Source organism: Pleurotus ostreatus, assembly GCF_014466165.1.
Source record: "Pleurotus ostreatus strain PC9 chromosome Unknown scaffold_3, whole genome shotgun sequence".
In the NCBI taxonomy this organism is placed as follows: Eukaryota; Fungi; Basidiomycota; class Agaricomycetes; order Agaricales; family Pleurotaceae; genus Pleurotus; species Pleurotus ostreatus.
The window spans coordinates 2,067,275-2,087,694 of record NW_023503158.1 but is presented as its reverse complement, the minus strand read 5'-3'; the positions used below and the strand labels follow the sequence as shown (position 1 = coordinate 2,087,694).

The 20,420-nt window shown below is 51.5% G+C and overlaps 9 protein-coding genes across 9 annotated transcripts; 4 read left to right on the top strand and 5 right to left on the bottom strand.

Annotated features, from left to right (window-relative positions):
• Positions 1-699: 699 nt before the first annotated feature.
• PC9H_005260 (uncharacterized protein) lies at positions 700-1,230 on the top strand (the record flags this gene model as incomplete). Its single annotated transcript, XM_036774835.1, has 1 exon — positions 700-1,230. The coding sequence occupies one exon, from the start codon at positions 700-702 to the stop codon at positions 1,228-1,230; it is 531 nt and encodes a 176-aa protein (XP_036633337.1).
• Positions 1,231-1,437: 207 nt separating this feature from the next.
• On the bottom strand, positions 1,438-4,332 carry PC9H_005259 (uncharacterized protein; the record flags this gene model as incomplete). Its single annotated transcript, XM_036774834.1, has 16 exons — positions 1,438-1,585; positions 1,636-1,730; positions 1,791-2,041; positions 2,092-2,113; positions 2,172-2,249; positions 2,302-2,370; positions 2,432-2,821; positions 2,872-2,925; positions 2,981-3,113; positions 3,165-3,250; positions 3,300-3,519; positions 3,570-3,628; positions 3,679-3,807; positions 3,858-3,994; positions 4,041-4,118; positions 4,176-4,332. 16 exons carry the CDS (start codon positions 4,330-4,332, stop codon positions 1,438-1,440), a joined length of 2,106 nt encoding a protein of 701 aa, XP_036633336.1.
• A 157-nt stretch (positions 4,333-4,489) lies between these two features.
• On the bottom strand, positions 4,490-7,568 carry PC9H_005258 (uncharacterized protein; the record flags this gene model as incomplete). The annotated part of the gene is made up of 12 exons (XM_036774833.1): positions 4,490-5,497; positions 5,544-5,834; positions 5,886-6,032; positions 6,083-6,106; positions 6,159-6,350; positions 6,405-6,533; positions 6,583-6,687; positions 6,737-6,883; positions 6,935-6,967; positions 7,028-7,082; positions 7,125-7,333; positions 7,386-7,568. The coding sequence occupies 12 exons, from the start codon at positions 7,566-7,568 to the stop codon at positions 4,490-4,492; spliced, it is 2,523 nt and encodes an 840-aa protein (XP_036633335.1).
• A 1,495-nt stretch (positions 7,569-9,063) lies between these two features.
• On the top strand, positions 9,064-10,726 carry PC9H_005257 (uncharacterized protein; the record flags this gene model as incomplete). The annotated part of the gene is made up of 9 exons (XM_036774832.1): positions 9,064-9,236; positions 9,294-9,463; positions 9,519-9,533; positions 9,587-9,771; positions 9,825-10,094; positions 10,148-10,334; positions 10,391-10,531; positions 10,581-10,625; positions 10,680-10,726. 9 exons carry the CDS (start codon positions 9,064-9,066, stop codon positions 10,724-10,726), a joined length of 1,233 nt encoding a protein of 410 aa, XP_036633334.1.
• Positions 10,727-10,810: 84 nt separating this feature from the next.
• Positions 10,811-11,530, bottom strand: PC9H_005256 (uncharacterized protein; the record flags this gene model as incomplete). Its single annotated transcript, XM_036774831.1, has 4 exons — positions 10,811-10,996; positions 11,047-11,105; positions 11,160-11,447; positions 11,503-11,530. 4 exons carry the CDS (start codon positions 11,528-11,530, stop codon positions 10,811-10,813), a joined length of 561 nt encoding a protein of 186 aa, XP_036633333.1.
• Positions 11,531-11,650: 120 nt separating this feature from the next.
• Positions 11,651-13,660, top strand: PC9H_005255 (uncharacterized protein; the record flags this gene model as incomplete). The annotated part of the gene is made up of 9 exons (XM_036774830.1): positions 11,651-11,791; positions 11,848-11,955; positions 12,018-12,084; positions 12,133-12,214; positions 12,267-12,348; positions 12,398-12,580; positions 12,638-12,764; positions 12,819-13,165; positions 13,217-13,660. 9 exons carry the CDS (start codon positions 11,651-11,653, stop codon positions 13,658-13,660), a joined length of 1,581 nt encoding a protein of 526 aa, XP_036633332.1.
• A 188-nt stretch (positions 13,661-13,848) lies between these two features.
• Positions 13,849-15,816, top strand: PC9H_005254 (uncharacterized protein; the record flags this gene model as incomplete). The annotated part of the gene is made up of 7 exons (XM_036774829.1): positions 13,849-14,337; positions 14,385-14,870; positions 14,923-15,027; positions 15,087-15,263; positions 15,323-15,591; positions 15,648-15,722; positions 15,771-15,816. 7 exons carry the CDS (start codon positions 13,849-13,851, stop codon positions 15,814-15,816), a joined length of 1,647 nt encoding a protein of 548 aa, XP_036633331.1.
• Positions 15,817-16,048: 232 nt separating this feature from the next.
• HEM1 (mitochondrial 5-aminolevulinate synthase) lies at positions 16,049-18,332 on the bottom strand (the record flags this gene model as incomplete). The annotated part of the gene is made up of 4 exons (XM_036774828.1): positions 16,049-16,667; positions 16,728-16,968; positions 17,025-17,596; positions 17,650-18,332. 4 exons carry the CDS (start codon positions 18,330-18,332, stop codon positions 16,049-16,051), a joined length of 2,115 nt encoding a protein of 704 aa, XP_036633330.1.
• Positions 18,333-18,546: 214 nt separating this feature from the next.
• On the bottom strand, positions 18,547-20,395 carry ARG8 (acetylornithine aminotransferase; the record flags this gene model as incomplete). Its single annotated transcript, XM_036774827.1, has 5 exons — positions 18,547-18,923; positions 19,003-19,156; positions 19,229-19,807; positions 19,957-20,076; positions 20,288-20,395. The coding sequence occupies 5 exons, from the start codon at positions 20,393-20,395 to the stop codon at positions 18,547-18,549; spliced, it is 1,338 nt and encodes a 445-aa protein (XP_036633329.1).
• Positions 20,396-20,420: the final 25 nt, after the last annotated feature.

Here is a 20,420-nt window from a genome sequence, read left to right as displayed (position 1 = left end):
GTTCGTTCTTCTCGAGTAAGACGCGAGAAACGTCCATATCTGGCAAAGGCTCGGGCGATGTGTCAGAGCGAGAGGAAAGGTCGATCTGCCCAGGTTCCGCAGGGATCTGCTATAGAGGGCGATCCTGTGAAAGCTCGCAGCGTGTAGTTGATCCGAAGACAAAGGCCGCAGAGGTACTATCGAGAGTCTCGGCCTCCGATGACGATGTAGGTCCATTGTTTGCTGCAGAAAGGAACATGTAGGGCCTCCAAGCTCGAAGATGGTGTTCCTCAGGGAAGATATCACTATCGATGGGAGTCGCTGAGCTCTCTGAACAGCTTGCACGATGCGATCTCTGCCAGAAGGCAAGGCCTTATCACAATTGCGTTAGCGCCGGACGATGATGGCAGGCGATTAATTCGTACCTTGTGGGCTTCAACTGAGTCGATTATCGCTATGAAGCACACTCAACTGCGACAAACAAAGGGAGATGACACAGAACAAAGGAGGATCGACTGCCGTATTTGGACATCTAAGTTGGCTATGGCTATGGCCACTCGGTAATAGCCTCCCGTGCACTCGCCGTCCATTGTTCGATGGTCACAATTGACAATGCGCCTCCGGGGGGAAATGCATAAATAGCACGTCAAACCACCCACTCCGAATACCAAACGCCTTACCACCACCGCCATCGTCGACATCATCACAATCACTACTATCATGGTAGAATATCTTCCCAACTTTGGCAGACCGGAAGGCGTGCTTGGCCCAGTCGGTCTTTGGAGCTACGTCGACCGCGACGGGAGGATCCTCGACCTCAACCTCAACGTCGTGCGCTGCCGTGCGCTGCGCACATACCACCCGTCCCCGCGCGACCAGCACTGGTCGCTCTCGTGGCACCTCGGCACGACCGAAGACGGTGACCCCGTCCACCGCCGCATCCACATCACACGTGAGCCCGGCGCCGACCACCTCACAAACTGGGGCCCTATCACCGTCACCGTCGATAGCGTCACCGTGGCAGAGACGCATGTCATCCCCCTCGGGCGTACAGACTTTAAGCAGCGGACGATGATCGAGGCGATTGCGAGCCGGACTCCCGTGTGCAAACCGGATGGAGAGTGGAATTGTCAGAATTGGCTGGAGACGGTGCTGGATGAGATGGTGGAGAAGGGCGTTCTGCCCGGCGATGTCGTCCAAGCGGCCCTACTGCAAGCTCGTCTGGTCCAACCCATTCCATTCCAACCTTAAGAAGTAAGCCTTATTTCGCCCTCCGACTTTCTAAACGCTCACAATCTACTCGCAGCCATTCCTATACATGAATGAAGCAAAGCGTAGGACTTTACCATACGAATCCAAGGACATCTCTGTATTATCGCTATGTTTCATAGCTGTACTTGTATCGCCCCCCTAAGGGACCTTTTTGTTGCCTTGTCTGCTATCCATGTTTCCTGTCACCTATTGTTCAGCTCTGAGCTGACCTCTTGTCCACGAGGACGTGGCCATGTTCCAAAAGCCTGGGAAAGATGGGTGAGACTCTCTGTGTTTTAATGAGACAAAAATCTGAGCGCACCAATCAGGTTCTATCTCTGTTAGTATCCGTATCCTAGACTAAGTGTCAGTCAACGCTTCAGGTCCAGTCATACGAACACTCACTGAGTCTTTTTCGTCTCTTCCATCTCATGGAACACCACCCATCCCGAGCGAGGTTTTCGGGTGAACATCACAGAGGTCGGATGCACATGCAGTGTCTACGCACACCATTCAGCATCACTCATCCATTCGTTCGAACCAACAGAATGAACACGCACCTGATTGCCTCTCACAGACCGATACGTGCCATCCGCGACCCACCGCGCGCCATTGCGCCAGTACCCGCTAACCAGACACTGCCGTAACCGCTTCCCATCGCCTTCGCAGCTCTGGATGGGGAGGTTGAACCGCTGCATGTACTTCTTCAGCTGCGAGCGGATGGACACGGCCCGCGACATCGCGCGGAAGGACAGGGCATGGGACTTGCACCAACTTAATGATTTGCCGTAACGCACGAAAGCGTTGTACGCTAAGGGGGCGGTGAGCAAGGAATGGATGGTACAAGGGAGGATCGCTTACCGTTCAGTAGTGTCAGATGGTCCTACAGAGCAAGGCGGTTCAGTTGAGTGTGAGGATAACGAGAGTGCGATACGACGTACCCCTTCCTCGGCAGTGAATTTGCGGCGTTCCAGTTCATCGAGTGCCCCTGGAGCACCATCCCGAATAATGAAGACGTCCTGTTGAACGGTCGCTTAGGTGTGTCGAAACGAGTACATAGATAAGAGGTACCTGAACAGAGGTCATCGCGGCAATGGTCAGAATTTCCTCGCCACACTGGAAGTCTTTGGATTTGAACATCTTCCACGGAAATAAGCAATAAGAGTCACGACGAATGAACCCCGAAAAAGAAGATATCTACCATCCGCGCTATGCCCAACTCCACTGGACATTCCGCCACTTGTGCCCCGATAACCGTCAGACGACCATCTTCGCCCAACATACCAGCAGCAACCAATCCCTCCAAGGCGCGCAGTACACTCTCCGAAGGCGGCGAAGATACCCAATCGAACTTCATGAGATCGTCTATGCCTAGGGCCTTGAGTTGCAGGATCGGCGTCGTCATATCGGTGCGAGTTATCTCTGCGGGAGTCGAATCCGCCATTGTCTCATACGCGCTAATGGGGTATAGTCTGTAGCATACGCCAGGGGCGGTACGTCCTGCTCGGCCCGCACGTTGAGTAGCGGATGCCCGGGATGTTGGGACAGTGGCGAGAGATGCCAACGCTGTCCTCGGGTTGTATACCCGAATCTGCGCATAAAATTCAGTATGGTATTAGCAAAGGGCCTATTAGAGCTGACCTTGACGAAGCCGCTATCTATGACATACTTTATCCCGTCGATGGTAACACTCGCCTGAAGAAAGAGGTTGTCTGTGAAGGTGTATTGAGTTGGTAAAATAGCTGCTTACTTCTGCGATGTTCGTCGCAATGATGACCTTCCTAGTGTCGCGATCGGCGGTGTCGAATACACTCAGTTGCTCGTCAGAAGTGAGTCCCGCATGGAGCGGCAATGGAATGAGCCGTTGCGGATGTTTCGGCCGCCTGTTGTTAGACTGTAAAGAAGTATTCGACGCAAGTAGAAAACGGCCCTACGTTGGTATCAGTTCAGAAAGTTCTTCGAGGCAACGGTCAATCTCTTCTCTTCCAGTAAGGAAGATCAAAATATCTCCTGGATAGGGCTGGTGAATTGAGGCATAGTAAAGGACGTGCAAGTTGAATATGAACTACCTGAAGATGTATATTCCAAGCGGTCATCGCGGCCGACTTAACATAGTCTGCGGTGGGTTCTCGCAAGTATGCTACTTCCACTGGGAACACTCGCCCCTCCAAGCTGACGATTATCGCGTCGTCTTTAGAGGATGAAGATGTGAAGTAGTTCAAGAAAGACGTAGCATCGAGGGTGGCTGAAGAAATCACTAGACGGAGTGAAGGTCTCTTTTTCTGGATCCTGGTGACATAAGTAGATGTCCTGGTTTCAGAAACGAAATTTGAACACACTTTTTCAGTAGACCGAGCAACAGGTCGGTGTATATACCGCGTTCGTGCGCTTCGTCAACCTTTGAGATGATAAGACAAAGGATATGCGGCGTAACAAAAGGAGGATCACCATAATAACGCTATATCTCGAGAGCAAAGGATCCACTAATGTTTCACGAAATAACATTCCGTCGGTCATGTACAAGATTCGTGTTCGCTCTTTGTCGCTGACATCCTCAAAGCGAATAGTGTATCCCACCTGTGCAGCTATTAATGTGGCTTCGTGGATATCAAAGACGTGACCCATACCTCATCACCCAAGATTGAACCGACTTCGGATGCAACACGGCCAGCAACAGACGTAGCAGCCACACGACGCGGCTGAGTACAGGCAATGATGTTCCCCTCTGCAGCCCATCCGGCTTCGTACAGATACTGCGGTATCTCTGAGTGACGTGAGTGATTGTCGGCGAGTAAACGGGGTGCACGCACGAGTGGTCTTCCCACATCCCGTTTGTCCGACAACGATTGCGACAGGGTATTTTTCAATACAGTATAGGATTTTATCACCTAAAGGCGAGAAGTCAGCGGTTTGCTTCCAAAGTGCACTGCTACACTTGCACTAACGATGCTTGTAAATAGGGAGTCGTTCGCGTTGCGACTGCACCGAAAGAGGTGCGTAACTCGGCGCCGACGATATGAAGCTCCCCTCGGCTTGCGTGTCCCTATCAAGGGTACTACCAGGAGCTGATGTGCCCGGTTTCCAGAACTGCAGCGACGACATGGTGGTGAAATATAAAAGAGTTTACATGAGCGCGTCCAACTCAGAATGCGATCACGAGACGTCCAATCTCCACCACAATGTTCAGTATTGCTCAGTATCGTATTGCTCAGTATCAAGTGAGTGCTACAATCAGTATGCTCCAATCAATATCTATTCATCAGTCGTCTTCGAATGTTCCTTGCTCTTCATTCCATCCTAGCGTCTCTGGCGCAATGCCCAACTGCCTCAGCATCGTTCCCAGCGTATCTCGATGCTCTTCCTCCTCAGGGATACCTTTTGTTAACTTAAACTCCACGTCCATATCTCCAAGTTCACTACGCTCCGGGTTGCCCCCATCGTCTTCAAGCCTTAGCGCCTTTGCCTCCCCTTGATCAGTCCATCCCCAACTCTCATTGAAAGACCGCTTCTTTCCTTTGTCTTCTTCTTCAAATTTGCCCCATGGACTCTCCTTTGGCTCCGCTACTCTGTCCTTTACTACTTCCCAGACCTCCCACGCGACCTCTCTAGCTGCCTCTCTCCACTTTTTAGCCACAATCTCCAGATTACCCTCTTCATCCTCCTCTTGGATCTTGACAGCCCGCCGCAATATCTGGACTCTCCTCTCCAGCATCTGGATAGTGGGCGTCATCCTTATGGAGGGGATCACTTGCGACGAAGTCTTCGACGACAGTGGCGACTTGAATTGCACCGCCGCCCGAACTGTGCGATGCTTAACCATTGTCTTAGGAGCAACTTCAACTTTATCTTTCACCCGCTCCATGGGGCGCGGTTCTGGCTTTCGCATTTCCACCTTCTTGGGTACGGGACTCGGCGCAACTTGAATTGGCTTGCCGACGAATGGTGATCGGAACGGCTTTATCAACTTCTTGTGTTGTCTTTTCTGAGATGCCAATGTTTGTCGCTTTGGGTTTGGCGGAGGGATCGGCTTTACTTCCTCCTCCCCATTATCGTTATTGTTGTTGGCCTCAGCCCATGCATCGTCGCTCTGCTCCAAGTGGCAAAGATGGTCATGCCGGAGATCTCGGGCTCCTATGTTTACAGCTGGCGGTTGTTCATACCCCAGCAAGGAGGCAACTCGCCGAGTGGATCCTTCCAAATGGTCCTGCAAATCCGGGGACAGGAATTCACCTTGTTGGCGAGTTTCATCGGCAAGGCCATCGTCAATCTAGCATAATATTAACACAGGAACACAGATGGGGCTGCATGATTACCTTCCCTGCCGCCTCTTCTGTGAATATCGGGCTAGAAGCAGGTGAAGAGACGCGAGACGCTGTCGCTACCTCCTGTTCACCCAGGTCCGGATCTATTCCTTCCGGGATGTCGATGTTGGGCGAAGGACTGGCTGCTTCGCTACTAGAGTCCTGCTTCATGTTCCGAGGTTCTTCTTCGCTGTAAGCGATTGCATGCTCTGGTTGTCCGCCGATGTCAGCAAGTAGTGGCGTTGACTCAGTCTCAAGTCGATGCTCTCCTTCCTCCGCTTTCGTATGCGCTGGGTCGATATCCTAGATATCAATCAATAAAGATTCGGTTTGAAGACTCCGAAGAAGATCTACCTCGATTTCAGGTGACTCGGTTCTCTCGTGATCAGTCTGTGCTTCTGGTTGAGGATCTGGTTCGTCCAGTAGGGTCATTTCTTCGCCTTCAACATTCGACATCGTCCCAGACTGTCTCTTGGTATCTGTCATGTCCTCGATCATGTCCTGATGCCATGAATAAGCCATCTCGACTCGCCGGACAATCTCCAATTTACCTCTTCGTCTTCTAGTTCATCTTCCTGCTCAAATGTTTGGGTATGGTGCATGATCGTCCCAACGGCCCCCACGCACCTCCATTTCGTCGACCTTATGCTCAACAAGTGATGCGTCAGGATCCTCTGTATCTGTGACTAGCTTCGCATCCTGCCGCAGATCGAACGCTATCTGCGCCCCACCCCGAATGCCCGTAGCCTCTGGCCCCACATTTTCCATCGACTCTCCATATGATTCGAAGTTCGCCCCTTCGTCTTCCAGTTCATCCTGCTGTTCAAATCTGTCTGAGTACCATGCATGAGTCTGCCAACGGAATCCACAAACCTCCATATCGTTGTCCTCATACGTCTCATTGTACGCCTCGTCAGGGATTTCATTCGGCCGTAAATTGTACATTTCTACCTCCTGGGTTTCCATCGTCATGTCCTCTCGCGTTGCCTTACCCAAGGTCGGCTACAATGTGGTCAATAGGATATAATGTTGACATAGATCAATGTAGCACCTCTGGCTCTTCGTCCAACTCGTCAACGCTATCATCGGACCCCATAGGAGAAGAAGTAAACAGCTTCGGAGGGCTTGAGCTCGGGGGTGAAGAGCATGGATCTTCCTGTAGCAAAACTATAAATGGATGTCAATTATATGCGTGCTCAACGTACCATATGACCGGGCTGAATGCCTCTCTCGTATCCATCGTTATCCTCCATGGACGAGGCTACTTCTCTATCGCACGGCTGGAAGTAAGAGCTATATTGTACGTGTCCTTCCAGGTCTTCGCTGGTGCGGTCTTTAGTGGGCAATGCCATCTGCGGCTTTTCTTTAGTCTCGCAAATTGAAACGTGTCAGAGCACACTCACATCGTCGTCTACGACTTCAACGGTGGTGGTTTGCTATATATATGCACTTGAATTCCAGCCCTTGGAACCATGCGATAAAACAAGACGACAAACCGCTGTCTGCCAATCAATCCACGGCCCGTCCTCTTGTGGGGAGCTTATGGGGTTGCTAGAAGGCATACCATCATCATTGATTGGAGGAGGACTCTACGATGAGACTTGAGGATTATGTCGCCCTGACTTCGAGCCAGAGTTACGAACCGTAATGGTTTCCCGAGTACCAACGTTCGGATCGAGCAGACGCAACTCACGGACCGCGTCGAAATTGAGAAGGCTACCATGAGCTGTCTCCTCGCTACCTTTGTTTGCTAGGGACTTGTCGCGGGGTTCGGAGGAATCTGTATTGGAAGATATATGCTCCTATGATATTCCTTAACAACGATGTTGGACAATTTCACGCTGTAGAGCTTACTTGGGAGAGCTTCGAAGCTACGGACGCGTCTCCAGAGTTCAAAGACGCGATTTGACCTATTTCTTCTTGCCAACAGTGACTGCCTGTGTCTAGTTCTCCTGGAGGTGAAGCCATGTCGCGATCGCCTGGAAGTCTGACGATCAATATTCTAACTTCAGGCTCGCCTTTTGTGCACCGTAGCATACCTATAGGATCGAAGTACTCTCTGGTGACTGGTGGTCAATGAAACGATGGCTGCTACTTAAACTGCTTGAGCAAGAAGTAACTTGACGTGTGCCCTGAATCAGTCATGTGATCGTGTCAAGGACCCTGACTACCCCAGTTCAAGGACATGTAGCTCTGCTTCCGAAGTTCCTTTCTTGACCACCGCCACTCAACATCGACGAAAAGACTGGAGCTCTTTGTCTTGATGGAGGATTTAGATCTGCAGTGGGCCGGCTCCATGATATTTTTACCTCCCGAGAAATACCAGGCAGGAGCTTGGCCGGCTAGACTTGACTGCTTTCGACCGGAAATGGCCACACAGGCCTGTCTTACTTGCCCTCCCCGTTGGATCGTGAGGGTACCCGGTTCCTCGGGTATTTTAATCAGCACCGTATGGATGGTCATACAGCATCCCTGCTGAGGACGTGGAGTGGGAACTTGTCGTTCACTAGGCCAGAACAGCGGGGAGGACGATGGTAACGTTCTCCCATTTGCATATGCTACGAAGAACTTCGTGCTTAATTTAGTTAACCCAATTTCAAGAATGTCTTTCTTATCGTGCTCTGGAATTTGCCGTCTCACGCTAAGAGTATCGCCCATCATGCTCTCGAATTTACAGCGCTGATTTACGAGCTTGATCCCGTTGCCAATCAGTCCGTCCAGCCTCTCATTTTGGCCATCGTTGACATGAAATTCCCTCCCCACAGCAACGCGACGGCCTGCTCTCACTCGAGACAGAGTCTGACTCTTGTATCTTCTAATCCGGCGTTACAACTGCTCCATCAAAGCAGATGGATTTACGGCGCATCTCTCTAGAAATTCACGCAACTTATGGGGACCTTCGATACCTTACGTTCGTAGAGCTTAGGTTGTGATAATCAGCTTCGCATATCCAACACAGGCCGCTTTCACTAATGTCTCACTCGCACATTAGTCTGTACGTTCATTTTCCGTCGCAGAAGCGGAGCTGCGGATAAGCATGTGGTCGTACAATCCTTCAATTGCAAAGTCCTTCTGGCCTCACAGCAACATAAGATCGAATACGACCTCTGAACCAGAGGCTCTAAATTTATCGACAGGGCATGTGGTTGTTTACTTTAAACGAGGCGAACTACTAATAATAACGTTACTGGTTTTAGCAGATCAGGAGTATTATTGTACACGCTTCGAAGCGACGCCGAACATATTTCCAACTACGACAAACGCTTCGTCTTCGAACCGCGATGGGGAATTCTACTTTGTTCTAATCCAGATGTATGTAGTAGACGACACTGGCTTTCTCGGGCTTATCGACCTATCACAGTTACACTATTCTTGACCTTGTCACATCGGCCTGTGATGCACCATCGAATGTACACGCGGAGAGGAGATGAGTTGTGCATGGATGCATCCCAGCTCGAGCTATAAATTAGCTGGACAATGCATTTCGTTGTAGTCATTGCCAGTCCCCGCGACCTCGCACCAACGGCACAACATGCAGCTCACTTCGCTCGTCTCCTTCGTGGCACTAGCCACCGTCGTCTCCGCTGTGCCCGCTAAGGAGCGCGTCGGTACGATCATCCCCTTGACCAAGCGTTCGACTTTGGTCGATCAGGACGGCGTGGTCAATATCAAGTCTTTGCGAAATCAGATCTTAAGGGCCAGCAGGTATGTTTTACATACTCTATAGGATAGTTGTCTTACGAGAGATTGTCATGTTGGTAGTAAATTGAACCGTGGGTTCGCGGCTTTCGAGAAGAACACGGGGAGCTTCCACCCCAACGATGTTAGGAATATCACCAAGCGGGCCACGGGTGCCGACCCATTGACGGATGACCAAGAGGCTCTTTGGCAAGGTGCCATCTCCGTGGGCACTCCAGCGAAGACGTTCACAGGCAAGTGCTTTGCTATCGCTGCTTCGTTGTATTGATTTTGTTTCCCGCGATCCAGTGGACTTCGACACAGGTAGTTTGGTCTCGTATTGAAGGCATAGGACTTGCATAAACGTTTTCTTCTAGGTAGTAGCGATCTCTTCCTTCCGGCCTCCAATTGCGCCGTCAACTGCGCAGGCCACACCTTGTGGACCACCGGTGCAAGCTCCACCTCTAGAAATGCCGGACGGAGTTTCAGCCTTGCATTCGGCGATGGCTCAACTGTATCGGGGACTGTTTTCTCTGACACCGTGACGGTCGCTGGATTGACGGTGAGTGCTCCTCTAGAGCACACATTGCCGAGGGAAACTGAATGGGTCGCTAGGCAACTTCGCAAGCCGTAGGCGCGGCCACACGCTACTCCACCGGCTTTGCTAAGGCTGAATTCCCTCCCGATGGCCTCATGGGCATGGCATTCCCGCAGATATCAGAATTTGGAGCAAACCCAGTCTTCCAGACATTGGTTGCACAAGGGAAGACTACTGTGTCTGAATTTGCATTTAAACTGGCTACTTCTGGCTCTGAGTTATTCCTGGGCGGTGTCAATAACAACCTGTTCACGGGAGCGTTCACGCAGAACCGTGTGACAGCAGTGGTACGTGCTTTCAGAATCTCCACCAAGTGTGACTGACATTCACGGGTGTGCAGGGCTTCTGGCAAATTGCTCTCGGGTCTGCCAATGTCAACGGCACTCCTCGAGTGACTGGAGGACAAGCGATTGTCGACACCGGCACCACCCTGCTGCTTGGACCACAGAACGCTGTCACCCAGTTCTACGCAGCCATCCCTGGCGCGCGCGATGCAACAAACACCGTAGGGTCCGGGTTCTTTACATGTGGGAGCATTCCCCTAGAGCCTCCAAGATTCTCCAGATATTAACCCATCCACTAGTCCCTTGCAACAGTCTTCCCCCCCTCAGTTTGACCTTGGGTGGTCGGGCTTTCCCCATTTCGGCGGCCAGTTTCAACCTAGGTCAACTTTCAGCCGGATCGACCACATGCGTGGGCGGCGTGGCTGCCGTTGACTTCGACAGTATGTGTGTAGATTTACGCCATGATATACGTTCTGATTGTGTTAACAGACATGTGGATCCTCGGCGATGTATTCTTGGAGAATGTTTATACCGGTAAGTCCTCTGATGCAAGTTGATATGACTTTGGCTAACGTGTACATTCACTAGTATTCAACACAGCAACGCAACAAGTTGGGTTTGCCACTCTCAGATGATTTCGTACCCTTCGCGTTTTCGTTTTTCGATTTCATCGGACTACGTTGGATTACCCCAGGGTGTAACAATATTATACAAAGAAATCACTTTCTAACAGACCGAGCCTGGACCCGTGGGTCACCCCGTTCTTGTCGCTTGCGTAGTTTATCTTGACGCTTGCTAACGGACTCTGTGGGCGTGTCCTCCGCGGACGCCGGTGCTGCTCCTCGACCGAGAAGCATTGGGGAGATGAGTGACGACCATAGCTTGTACACCGCATACAGGGGGATCTGCGCGAAGTCAACGCGAGTAGGATAGCACGAGCCAATATGGTACCCACCACGAGGTAAAACCACCATACCCATTCACCAAAAGCACCACTACCAATCTGGCAAGCCCCTGGAGGCACACGTCGTCTCATTACACGCGGTAAGATAGACCGAGAGCACTCACAAGTGATGTATATGATATCAAAGCACCATTCTGTGATGCCTTGCTGGCTCAGGTCCTCGCCGTAAGTCATTAACGTCCCCGTCGTGGGGTCGCGCCTCGGAGAACCGATTCGGACGAGGTAGTTTGAAAGAAAGAACGAGGGCATGAACGTCGCAATATATAAAGCAAGAGAGCTTTTGGATGGCGGCAGCGAGCTCCTGCGGAAGATGAGGCGGAGGAGCAGAGAGAGTATGGTTGGGAGAATCATTCCCAGCCTTAGCGTCTTGATTGTCGCATCATTTTGTCCGGCTGCAGCAGTAAGGATTCAGTTTCTTTCACCTCTACAGAAGTGAGAATTGCCCACCTATGCGCTTTGCAGATGCGTTCGCCATTTTTTGTGCGGAGGTGATGGTTTTCAGAAAGGAATGACCGACCGATCACGGTTGCCTCTTTCGGAATTTAGCGTTTCTTCGTGACCACCAGGGACTGAATTGTCTCGTGCACTGTGCGCTATGGAAATGGACCATGCTGAGGGTAGCAGTACCATGGCCCTCCTGCAGAAGAGCATCCAATCCAATAAGCAGCATCAGCAGATGCTGGCATCGTATACAGAGCGATTGGAAACAGAACTATCTCAAATCGAGAGCCTCCTTGTGCGTACCTTGTTATGTGCCCGAACTGAATGGATGTGTATAACTTGGCCGTGCAGGAACTTGCAGAACACGAAGAAGATGGCGAAGCAGACGCCGCAATAATCGATATTCCAGGCTCGAAACGAGCAGCGAGTCTGATTCCGTCGAATCTCTTCTTGCAACCAGTACGTGGTTTGGAGGGTGAAGACGGTCTGATTGTGATGCTATCGTAATTCTATCGATGCAGGAATCCCCTTTCTATGAGGACGCGTCCCGGCGGTCGCGTTATCTACGCGCGACAGTAATACATACCAGTACGAATCAGAACCCCACTACGGTACAGTTACTGAAGAGCTAATCAGTGAAACAGAAGGAGCTTGACGCGCTCACAGAAGGAGTCAAAGAAGCGAATCACAGGCGACTAGCATTCGAGGCAAAACGCAAGTAAGTCATCCATTCCTCATTCCCTACGGTTGTTCATCTTAAATGCCTGCAGCGGGAAGCTCTTTTGGGACATTGAATCCGATGACCTTTTGACCAACATTGAGGGCTTGGACTGGGAGCGGATCGCTGAGAAGGTTGGTGTATTTTTCCTTTCCCAGCCCACTGCTCCTAACCGTTGTAAAGGTTTCGGATGTTTCAGTAACTCCTCGCACGGCAAAGGAATGCGAGACAAAGTGGCTCGGTGACCGCCATCCCAAGATAAATCGTGGAACTTGGTCTAGCGAAGAAACTGCACAACTAACGGAACTCGCCCGCTCATACGGCGAGAACCGCGTCAACTGGAAAGAGGTCGCCCAGAAGCTGGATGTAAGAATCTGGTCTTAAGCGTCTGGTGACAGATTTGATTGACCAATCTGAACATAGACTAATAGAACGCCTATGGATTGCATGCGCCATTTCGTCCCTAAACCCCATCATTACTGGGATATTGATAGCGACGACAATTTACGCAAAGCGGTCAAGGTCTACGGCAAAGACAACTGGAACGTAGGTAGGTGTACCCCTCTTCCGTCTCTTCCTAGCATTCATGTTCATCATTTCGTAGTTGCTAGACACGTGTCACCGAATGCAACCGCGCAGCAATGCCAGAATCGATACCTGAAGTCTCTAGACCCAAATCTCCGTAAAGGAGCATGGTCTGATGAAGAGGACAACCGACTTCGCAGTGCAGTCGAGATCTATGGTTTATCATGGGTGGATATCGCCGTCGCCATCCCTGGTCGTACAAACGAGCAATGTCGTGATAGGTGGTTAAGCAAGCTTGATCCTTCCCTGAACAAAGATGCTTGGACCCAGGAAGAGGACGAAGAACTAAACGCCGCATTTCTAGAAGTCGGGAAGAAATGGCCTGAACTAACCAAGCGACTGACACACGGCAGAACGGACCTCCAGGTTTGCTTATTTCGTTTACTCCTGCAAGCTGATGTTGACAAAGTGGAACAGGTCAGAAAGCGTGTGGACTACCTACTCAAGCAGAGGGCCGCTGAAGAAAAGCAGATGGCAGCGGAGAAGCGGCAAGAGAAGCAGAGGGCGAGAGAGGAGAGCCAACGGATGCCCGTGCAGCAAGATAATCTGGGGGTCGGCGGGATAACTAGCCAACCCCTGACGAACAGCGAAGGGGTCCTCATTCTAACACCGTCTTTTGTAGTCGCAGAGGCCATTGCCTTGGTCACCCGGCAGCATATTGGGCATACATCAACCCCGGCCGTTCAAGTCGAACAGGCTACAACTCCGCATACTGAGCAGACGAGCGCCACACACAATGAATCAATTGCAACTGCACAGACGGAGCAAGCTGGAACCATACGTCCTCGACCGAAGCCAAGGCGAATTCGCACTACTCGCGCCGGTCCCGCCGACCCTCCAGACGAAACACCTCATGCATGATCCTCAAGACAGCGCAGAGAGAGACGGGGCATTTCCTGCTCTTCTGGGCTCAGATCTCATCTTAGCTAGCGCGACATGGTACATACAATGCTGAATTTACAATATGTTGTTTCGCCTATAGCCCCTGAATGAAAGTTCAGTGAACTGACTGTTCTCATGTCGTCTTTACTTGTACAAGAACATAATTCATGTCGAGCGATGCCCTGAGACTCCTCGCTTCTACGGCTCTGCTAGCCATTTTCCATTCCGCAGGGTTTTCTACTCCAATCACATCGGCCGAGCTCTTGCTGAAAGTCATCGCGTATAAACCTCCAGCGGGTCTATTTCCCTCAGCTGCCCCAGTGCCGCGGTTTCGTTTACTGGACCAAGCGAAACTCGATGCTATCCTCGAAGAATTCGCTAAAGACTGGCAACATGGATTCATATCGTTATTAAAGGAACACAACGAGACGGTGGTAATGGATGTGAGGCTGAGCAAGGATCGACTGCCGCTTGAGCGCAAACGGAAGCGCGTGGTTGACGAGGACGCCGATTCTGCCGCTGGAGATGATCCAGAGGACCAAGGGGACGACGGTGTGCAACAGACGTCCACGCTCGACACGCTGAACAAGGAGCTGAAGGAGGTGTACTACATTCTACAGAAGAGCACAACCAAAGGCCGATTACTGGCTGAACAGGTCCGTCGCGTTCACCGTTCTCGACGTCGAACTGACCCAGTGGACAGTTTCGATCTCCAGACGAGAGCTTCGAGCCCATTTGTCCGCATATCACCAAGGAGGACTGCGCTAAATCCCGCCATACTGGCGGTTCATTCCCCTCCAGCACAAATAGTATCTGTGACTTGATTCACTTTCGACCTCTCATCCGAGCTCACACTGATCCATCTCTCGGGCATTGCTCGTATCTCAACACATGTTATTCTGAGCCAACTTACGCACAGTCTCCATCTATCCCACCGTTTCCTGGATCAGCGCACAGTCACGGACAAGCCCCGCCAAACTCTCGCGTCCCAACTTCGCTTCCTTCCGGTCTGGGTGCTGGAGGAAGGGGAAAAGAGAAAGCGCCTTGTAGGTATTTGCATTACGAAGTAGATTGGGACGAAGGGGATGGTGATAGTACACGAAGTCCAAGTTCGAAGAGCAAGGCTGTTGTCAAGCGGCCCCACCGGCTTGAAGTTGGCTTGGGCCCAGATGGGATGTCGAAACGAGTGGTAAGTTCGTCCAACTGTCCACTTCCAGCCGTCCTTGAACAGCGCATTGCAGTTTCCACCTCAGTGGATAAATTGCGACATTCGCAAGTTTGACTATTCGGTCCTGGGCAAGTTCCATGTCATCATGGCAGATCCGCCCTGGGATATCCACATGAGTGTAAGGATACATCCTTCTTTCTTACTATATTACGCTCATGGACTGCGCCGACGGTCTAGCTGCCCTATGGCACTATGACCGACGACGAGATGCGAGCAATGCCCATACCGGCACTGCAGGACGAGGGTGTTTTGTTCCTTTGGGTTACTGGCCGTGCCATGGAAGTGGGCAGGGAGTGCTTGCGAGTATGGGGGTACACTCGCGTGGACGAAGTCGTCTGGGTGAAAACAAATCAAGTGATTACCCACTCATTCCCTACCTACCTACGCCTTCATCTAAACACTCACATTACTAGCTTCAACGTGTTATACGAACGGGTCGGACGGGTCACTGGCTCAATCATACCAAAGAGCACATGCTTGTTGGCGTGAAGACGCACACAGATGCTTCCGGTGCACTGAAGTTCCCTTCTTGGGTCAACCGCGGGCTTGATACAGACGTCATTGTATCCGAGGTACGGGAGACGAGTCGAAAGCCCGATGAGGCCTACGGCTTAATTGAGAGAATGTGCCCTGGCGGTCGGAAAATTGAGATATTCGGTAGAAAACACAACGCTAGGCCTGGGTGAGTTATTCAGTTATACTCCTAAGCTTTGACTCATGTATTCCCTAATGTCGTAGATGGCTAACGCTAGGAAATCAATTGGGAGGTGACCAGATTTATGAGGAGGATTTAGCTGCTAGAATCAAAGCGAGGTGAGTATTCATACTGTTGTCCTCCATTACCGACTGACACGGTCATAGGTATCCCGAACGGAACATCAATGTCATGTCGCAGCCTGGCTCATAGCACAGGATATCACCTTCGCCTTAAGGTCCGTTTTCGTTGGACTATCTACAGTAGACAATTTACTGTATTCTTGCATGGATGCTTTCCTCGGACACGCTCTCACTAGCTTTTTGTTTCGCCTGAGAAAGGCTTCTTATTGTGCAACAATGTATGTGTGATTTACGACAACTACTAAACGATAGCAGGGGGTACGAAGACGAACGGAATGTAACGAACGAGAGGGGGAGGGAACCTAGGCTGCGGCCGCGACAGTAACGGGCGTAGGGATTGGTACACTATCGATTGCATTGTAGTGTGCAGCCCCGGTCTTGAGGTTGAGCCCGCCGTTGACCAATGCAGCTTCGAGAATACGGGTAGCCTCGAGCAACTTCTCGGTCTCGTTCTGTTCCCTCTTGCTGCTGATGGGACCAGTCTTCGGGCCAAGTAGGTGGTTGAAGCGCGACCTCGAGACCTCGACAGCCTGCATGTCCACAACGGGGCGAGCACCATTTCTCAGCGTCTTGGGAGTAGTGCCATCGGCGAAGCCAAGCTGCTCGTCTGTCCAGATCGGTTCGACAGGTACTTGGCCGGGCAAGCCGACACTAGCACGTCCACCAACCGCCTTCCAATCCTCCAACCGGTTAATGCCAAGCTCTGTGAACGTCTGATCAACAGCGCGAATGAGTTTGTCCATTTGCTCGAGAGTGTGACGAGGGGTGACGGTGATACGAAGGCGTTCTTCGCCGACGGCGACCGTTGGGTAGTTGATGGATTGTACGTAGATGTTGTGTTCCGAGAGAAGTTTGTCAGACGCAGCTTTTGCCAGTGCGGCATCACCAACAAGAACTGGTACGATGTGCGATGGGCCGGGTCTGTAAGACAAACATCGTCAGTCAGCTTATGAAAAAGTGTGATAACGTGTCCACACTTACACGACTGGGATATCGATCTCCGCGAAGCGACGCTTGACCTCTCTCACGTTGACCTGTTTGAGTTGGCGATCTCCCACATATTCAGTTTGGTACGCAACACTCGCACTTGCGCCAGCGACGACGACCGGAGGTAGGGAAGTAGTGAAGATAAAACCGGGTGCGTAAGACCGAATCATGTCGACGAAATCGTCTGAACCAGCAATGTAACCACCAACAGCGCCGTAAGCCTTGCCAAGGGTACCTTAAGGATGATGATGATCAGCTTCGATGCTTGTCAAATAGAAAAATTCCACGTACCAGTGATAATGTCCACACGATCCATAACAGATCCCTTAATGGGTTCGACGCTACGGCCTGCGGCTCTGTGGGCCTCATAATCTAGGTGCTCTGCGACACCAGCACCTCGGGGTCCGTATAAACCAACGGCGTGGACTTCGTCGAGGAAGGTCAAAGCGCCGTACTGCTCGGCAAGATCGCAGATCTCCTTAATGGGGCCAATACTGCCACACATAGAATAGACACTCTCGAAAGCGATGATCTTTGGGGTTTCTTTTGGATACTGCTTGAGCTTGTTCTCGAGGTCCACAAGGTCATTGTGTTCGAATATGACACGTTTGGCGGTCGAGTGCCGCATGCCTTGGATCATGGATGCATGGTTCATCCTGTCCGAAAAGATGACACACCCTGGTAATTTTGTGCCGAGGGTGGAGAGCGTTGCATCATTTGCGACGTAGCAGGATGAGAACACTAGGGCAGCAGGCTTGCGATGGAGCGCTGCTAATTCGCGCTCAAGTCCTAGATGCATAGCACCGTTTCCAGCGATATTACGGGTACCGCCCGCGCCATGGCCGTATTTGTCTAAAGTGCGACTAGATATATCGTCAATACTCGATCATTGATATCATTCCAAAGTGAAACTCACTGCATCGTCTCTAACACAACGGGGTTGTTCCCCATCCCCAAGTAGTCATTGGCGCACCAAACTTCGACCTCTTCCTTGACGCTGTGAGTATGAGCGACGGGGAACTTCTCGGCAAGTCTGTTGATATTGTTGAAGTAGCGGTAGGACTTGTCCTTGTGCTTCTTGTCGAGCTCGGTAACAAAGAACTGCTCATAGTTGAACCCGGTGTGGTCCGGCATGGTCTGGGCCGAGGTGCTGGCGGTCGAAGCGGCGGCCTTATGGAACGGGCAACCTGCAGCGGCAGCTTCTTTGGAAGAAGTAGCACGGCCTGCGTGTTGAGCGGCCTTCTTCTTAGCGGCGGCAGCAGCCAATTCTTCGGCCGTGCGCGCTGCAGCCCGGGCAGCTGATGCGTGCGGGCACATTTCGACTGTCGCGCCGGGGGGAGGGAATACACCCTTTTGCTTGTGGATTTGTTCGACGTCGGCGTTGCCTGCGACGCTAGCATACCCCGCAACAATCTGCTTCGAGCGCGTGGTCAAGGCTGGACCCATAACGGGGCAGTTTGTAGCCTTCTCGGTGAGGACCGAGAGCGAGGGGAATCGCGGGGAAGCTGAAGTGCATAAGGTGCGGAGAGTCGAGGACTTTGTCCTGTGGAGGTACGGGCAGGCAGCCTTGAACCTGGTGAGGGAGGAGAGCTTGTCCATGATGGTCAGAGAAAGAAAGAGAGCAGAGACCAAAAAGTGAAATCACAGTGCTCAAATTCGATGGCCTCTTAAGGTAACCGTAACCAGCATTATGTAATTGGCCGGTGAAATGTAAGGCCGTTGATTGGCCGTCAGGCATCTCCTTGTCTCGGGTAGGGCAGTATAGCATGAGACCTAGGGACAGAAATATCTACAGCAAATAGACGCGAATACATTACAGTGATCCCAGGCAGCCTTCAATTACATCCACCGCGAAATCCACCTCTTCTTTGCTCACGTTCAGACTCGGAACAAGTCGAACCGCATCGCTCCCGGCCGTCAGAACAAATACTCCCCGTTCCCGGGCCATACTCACGACTTTCCCTGGGATAGTCGCATCCTTGAACCCGAGGCCTAGGATTAGGCCACGTCCCCTGACGTTACTCTGCAGGATATTCGGGAACCATTTCGGCAGCAGGTTCAAACGCCCCATCAAATATGCGCTTGTCTCGCTGACCTGGGCGACCATGGGCCGATCGGCTAGCCGTGACAAGACATGATGTCCAATTGCACAAGCAAGAGGCGAACCACCGAACGTAGTTCCATGAGTTCCTGTACATTGAGACGAATAGAAGATGTTAAGCTATCGGGAGGCCAAGAAATCCGTCGAACGTCGGAGAAATGAACTCACCTGCGGTCATGCTATCGCTGACGCTATCCCTGAGCAAAACTGATCCAATGGGGTACCCGTTTGCCAGCGGTTTTGCCATCGTGACTATATCCGGATGACATTCGACGGGCAGAGATGAATGTGCCCACAAAGTCCCAGACCGATATAGTCCGCACTAAACCCATGGACAATGATGATATCAATCGCATTTGTTCCTTTGCATTCGCGGATTCATGATTTGACTCACCTGGATCTCGTCATATATAAGAATTGCTCCTACTTCGTCGCACTTCTGGCGAACTGCCTTCAGCCATTCGGTCTGCGCCACCCCAATGCCACCTTCTCCTTGAATCGGTTCTAAAATGACTGCACAAGTTTGATCCGTGATGAGTGCCTCTATACTCGCAAAATCGTTGAAGGTGCCTACGTCTACCCCAGGAATGAGGGGTAGGAATGGCTTTTGGTATTTTGGGTTGCTCGTCACACTCAGCGCTCCCATGCTCCGTCCATGGAATGAGTGCTCGAAACACAGTATTCGCGTCTTATCGCAGGCCGCATCGTCCCAATTGCGGCCTGGCTTCGCCGCTGCCCATCTCTCTTTACCGACTTTTCGGGCAACCTTCAAGGCACCCTCGTTCGCCTCCGTTCCTGAGTTGGAGAAGAATACCTTCGCGCTGGAAGGGGACGGGTGTGTCTGTCCTGCGGCGAACCCCAGGCCGCCTTCTTTGGCCGTGAGTATCACCAGGAGCTCAGCGAGTTTGCCTGCCCATTCATGATGGTACACGTTGCTCGTGTGAAGCAGTTTACCGGCTTGCTCAGCGAGGACCTAGTGGATGGTACACGACAATCAATACGTAGTTCGATAGCAACAATGATTTCAGCCCCGAGACCAAGACAGAGGGACCAAAGGCATCCAAATTGTTGTTTCATGGGAAGAACCACATATAGGAGACATATCAGACGAGACATACACACCTGTACAACACCGTCATCCGCATGGCCCAACGCATTGACAGCAATCCCAGCACTGAAATCGAGGTATTTATTGCCATCAACGTCCCACACCCAGGACCCCTTCCCATGGCTGAGCGCGAACTGGGGGCGCGCATACACCGGTAGGATGTATTTAGCCGACCGGTCTAGGATCTCTGAGGTGTATGCGCTGGGAGTTGAAACGATATGTGTGGGTGCTTGGTATTTCGTGCACGGAGATGAGGGTAGGGGTTTGGCCTACAGTTTAAAGAGGCAAATGTTTATGTTTGAAGTCACTATGTTGCATCAAGGATTCAAGTCGGACGGTACATACCTCCTCTGCCAGAGTACTGTTAGACATAAGTCGCATAGGCAAACATGTTTTGGCCCTTGCATTGCTGAGACGCTTAAGAGGAGAGGTACGAAGAGCCGTTCGCGACATGGAAGCAATGGAGAGGACGAAAGGA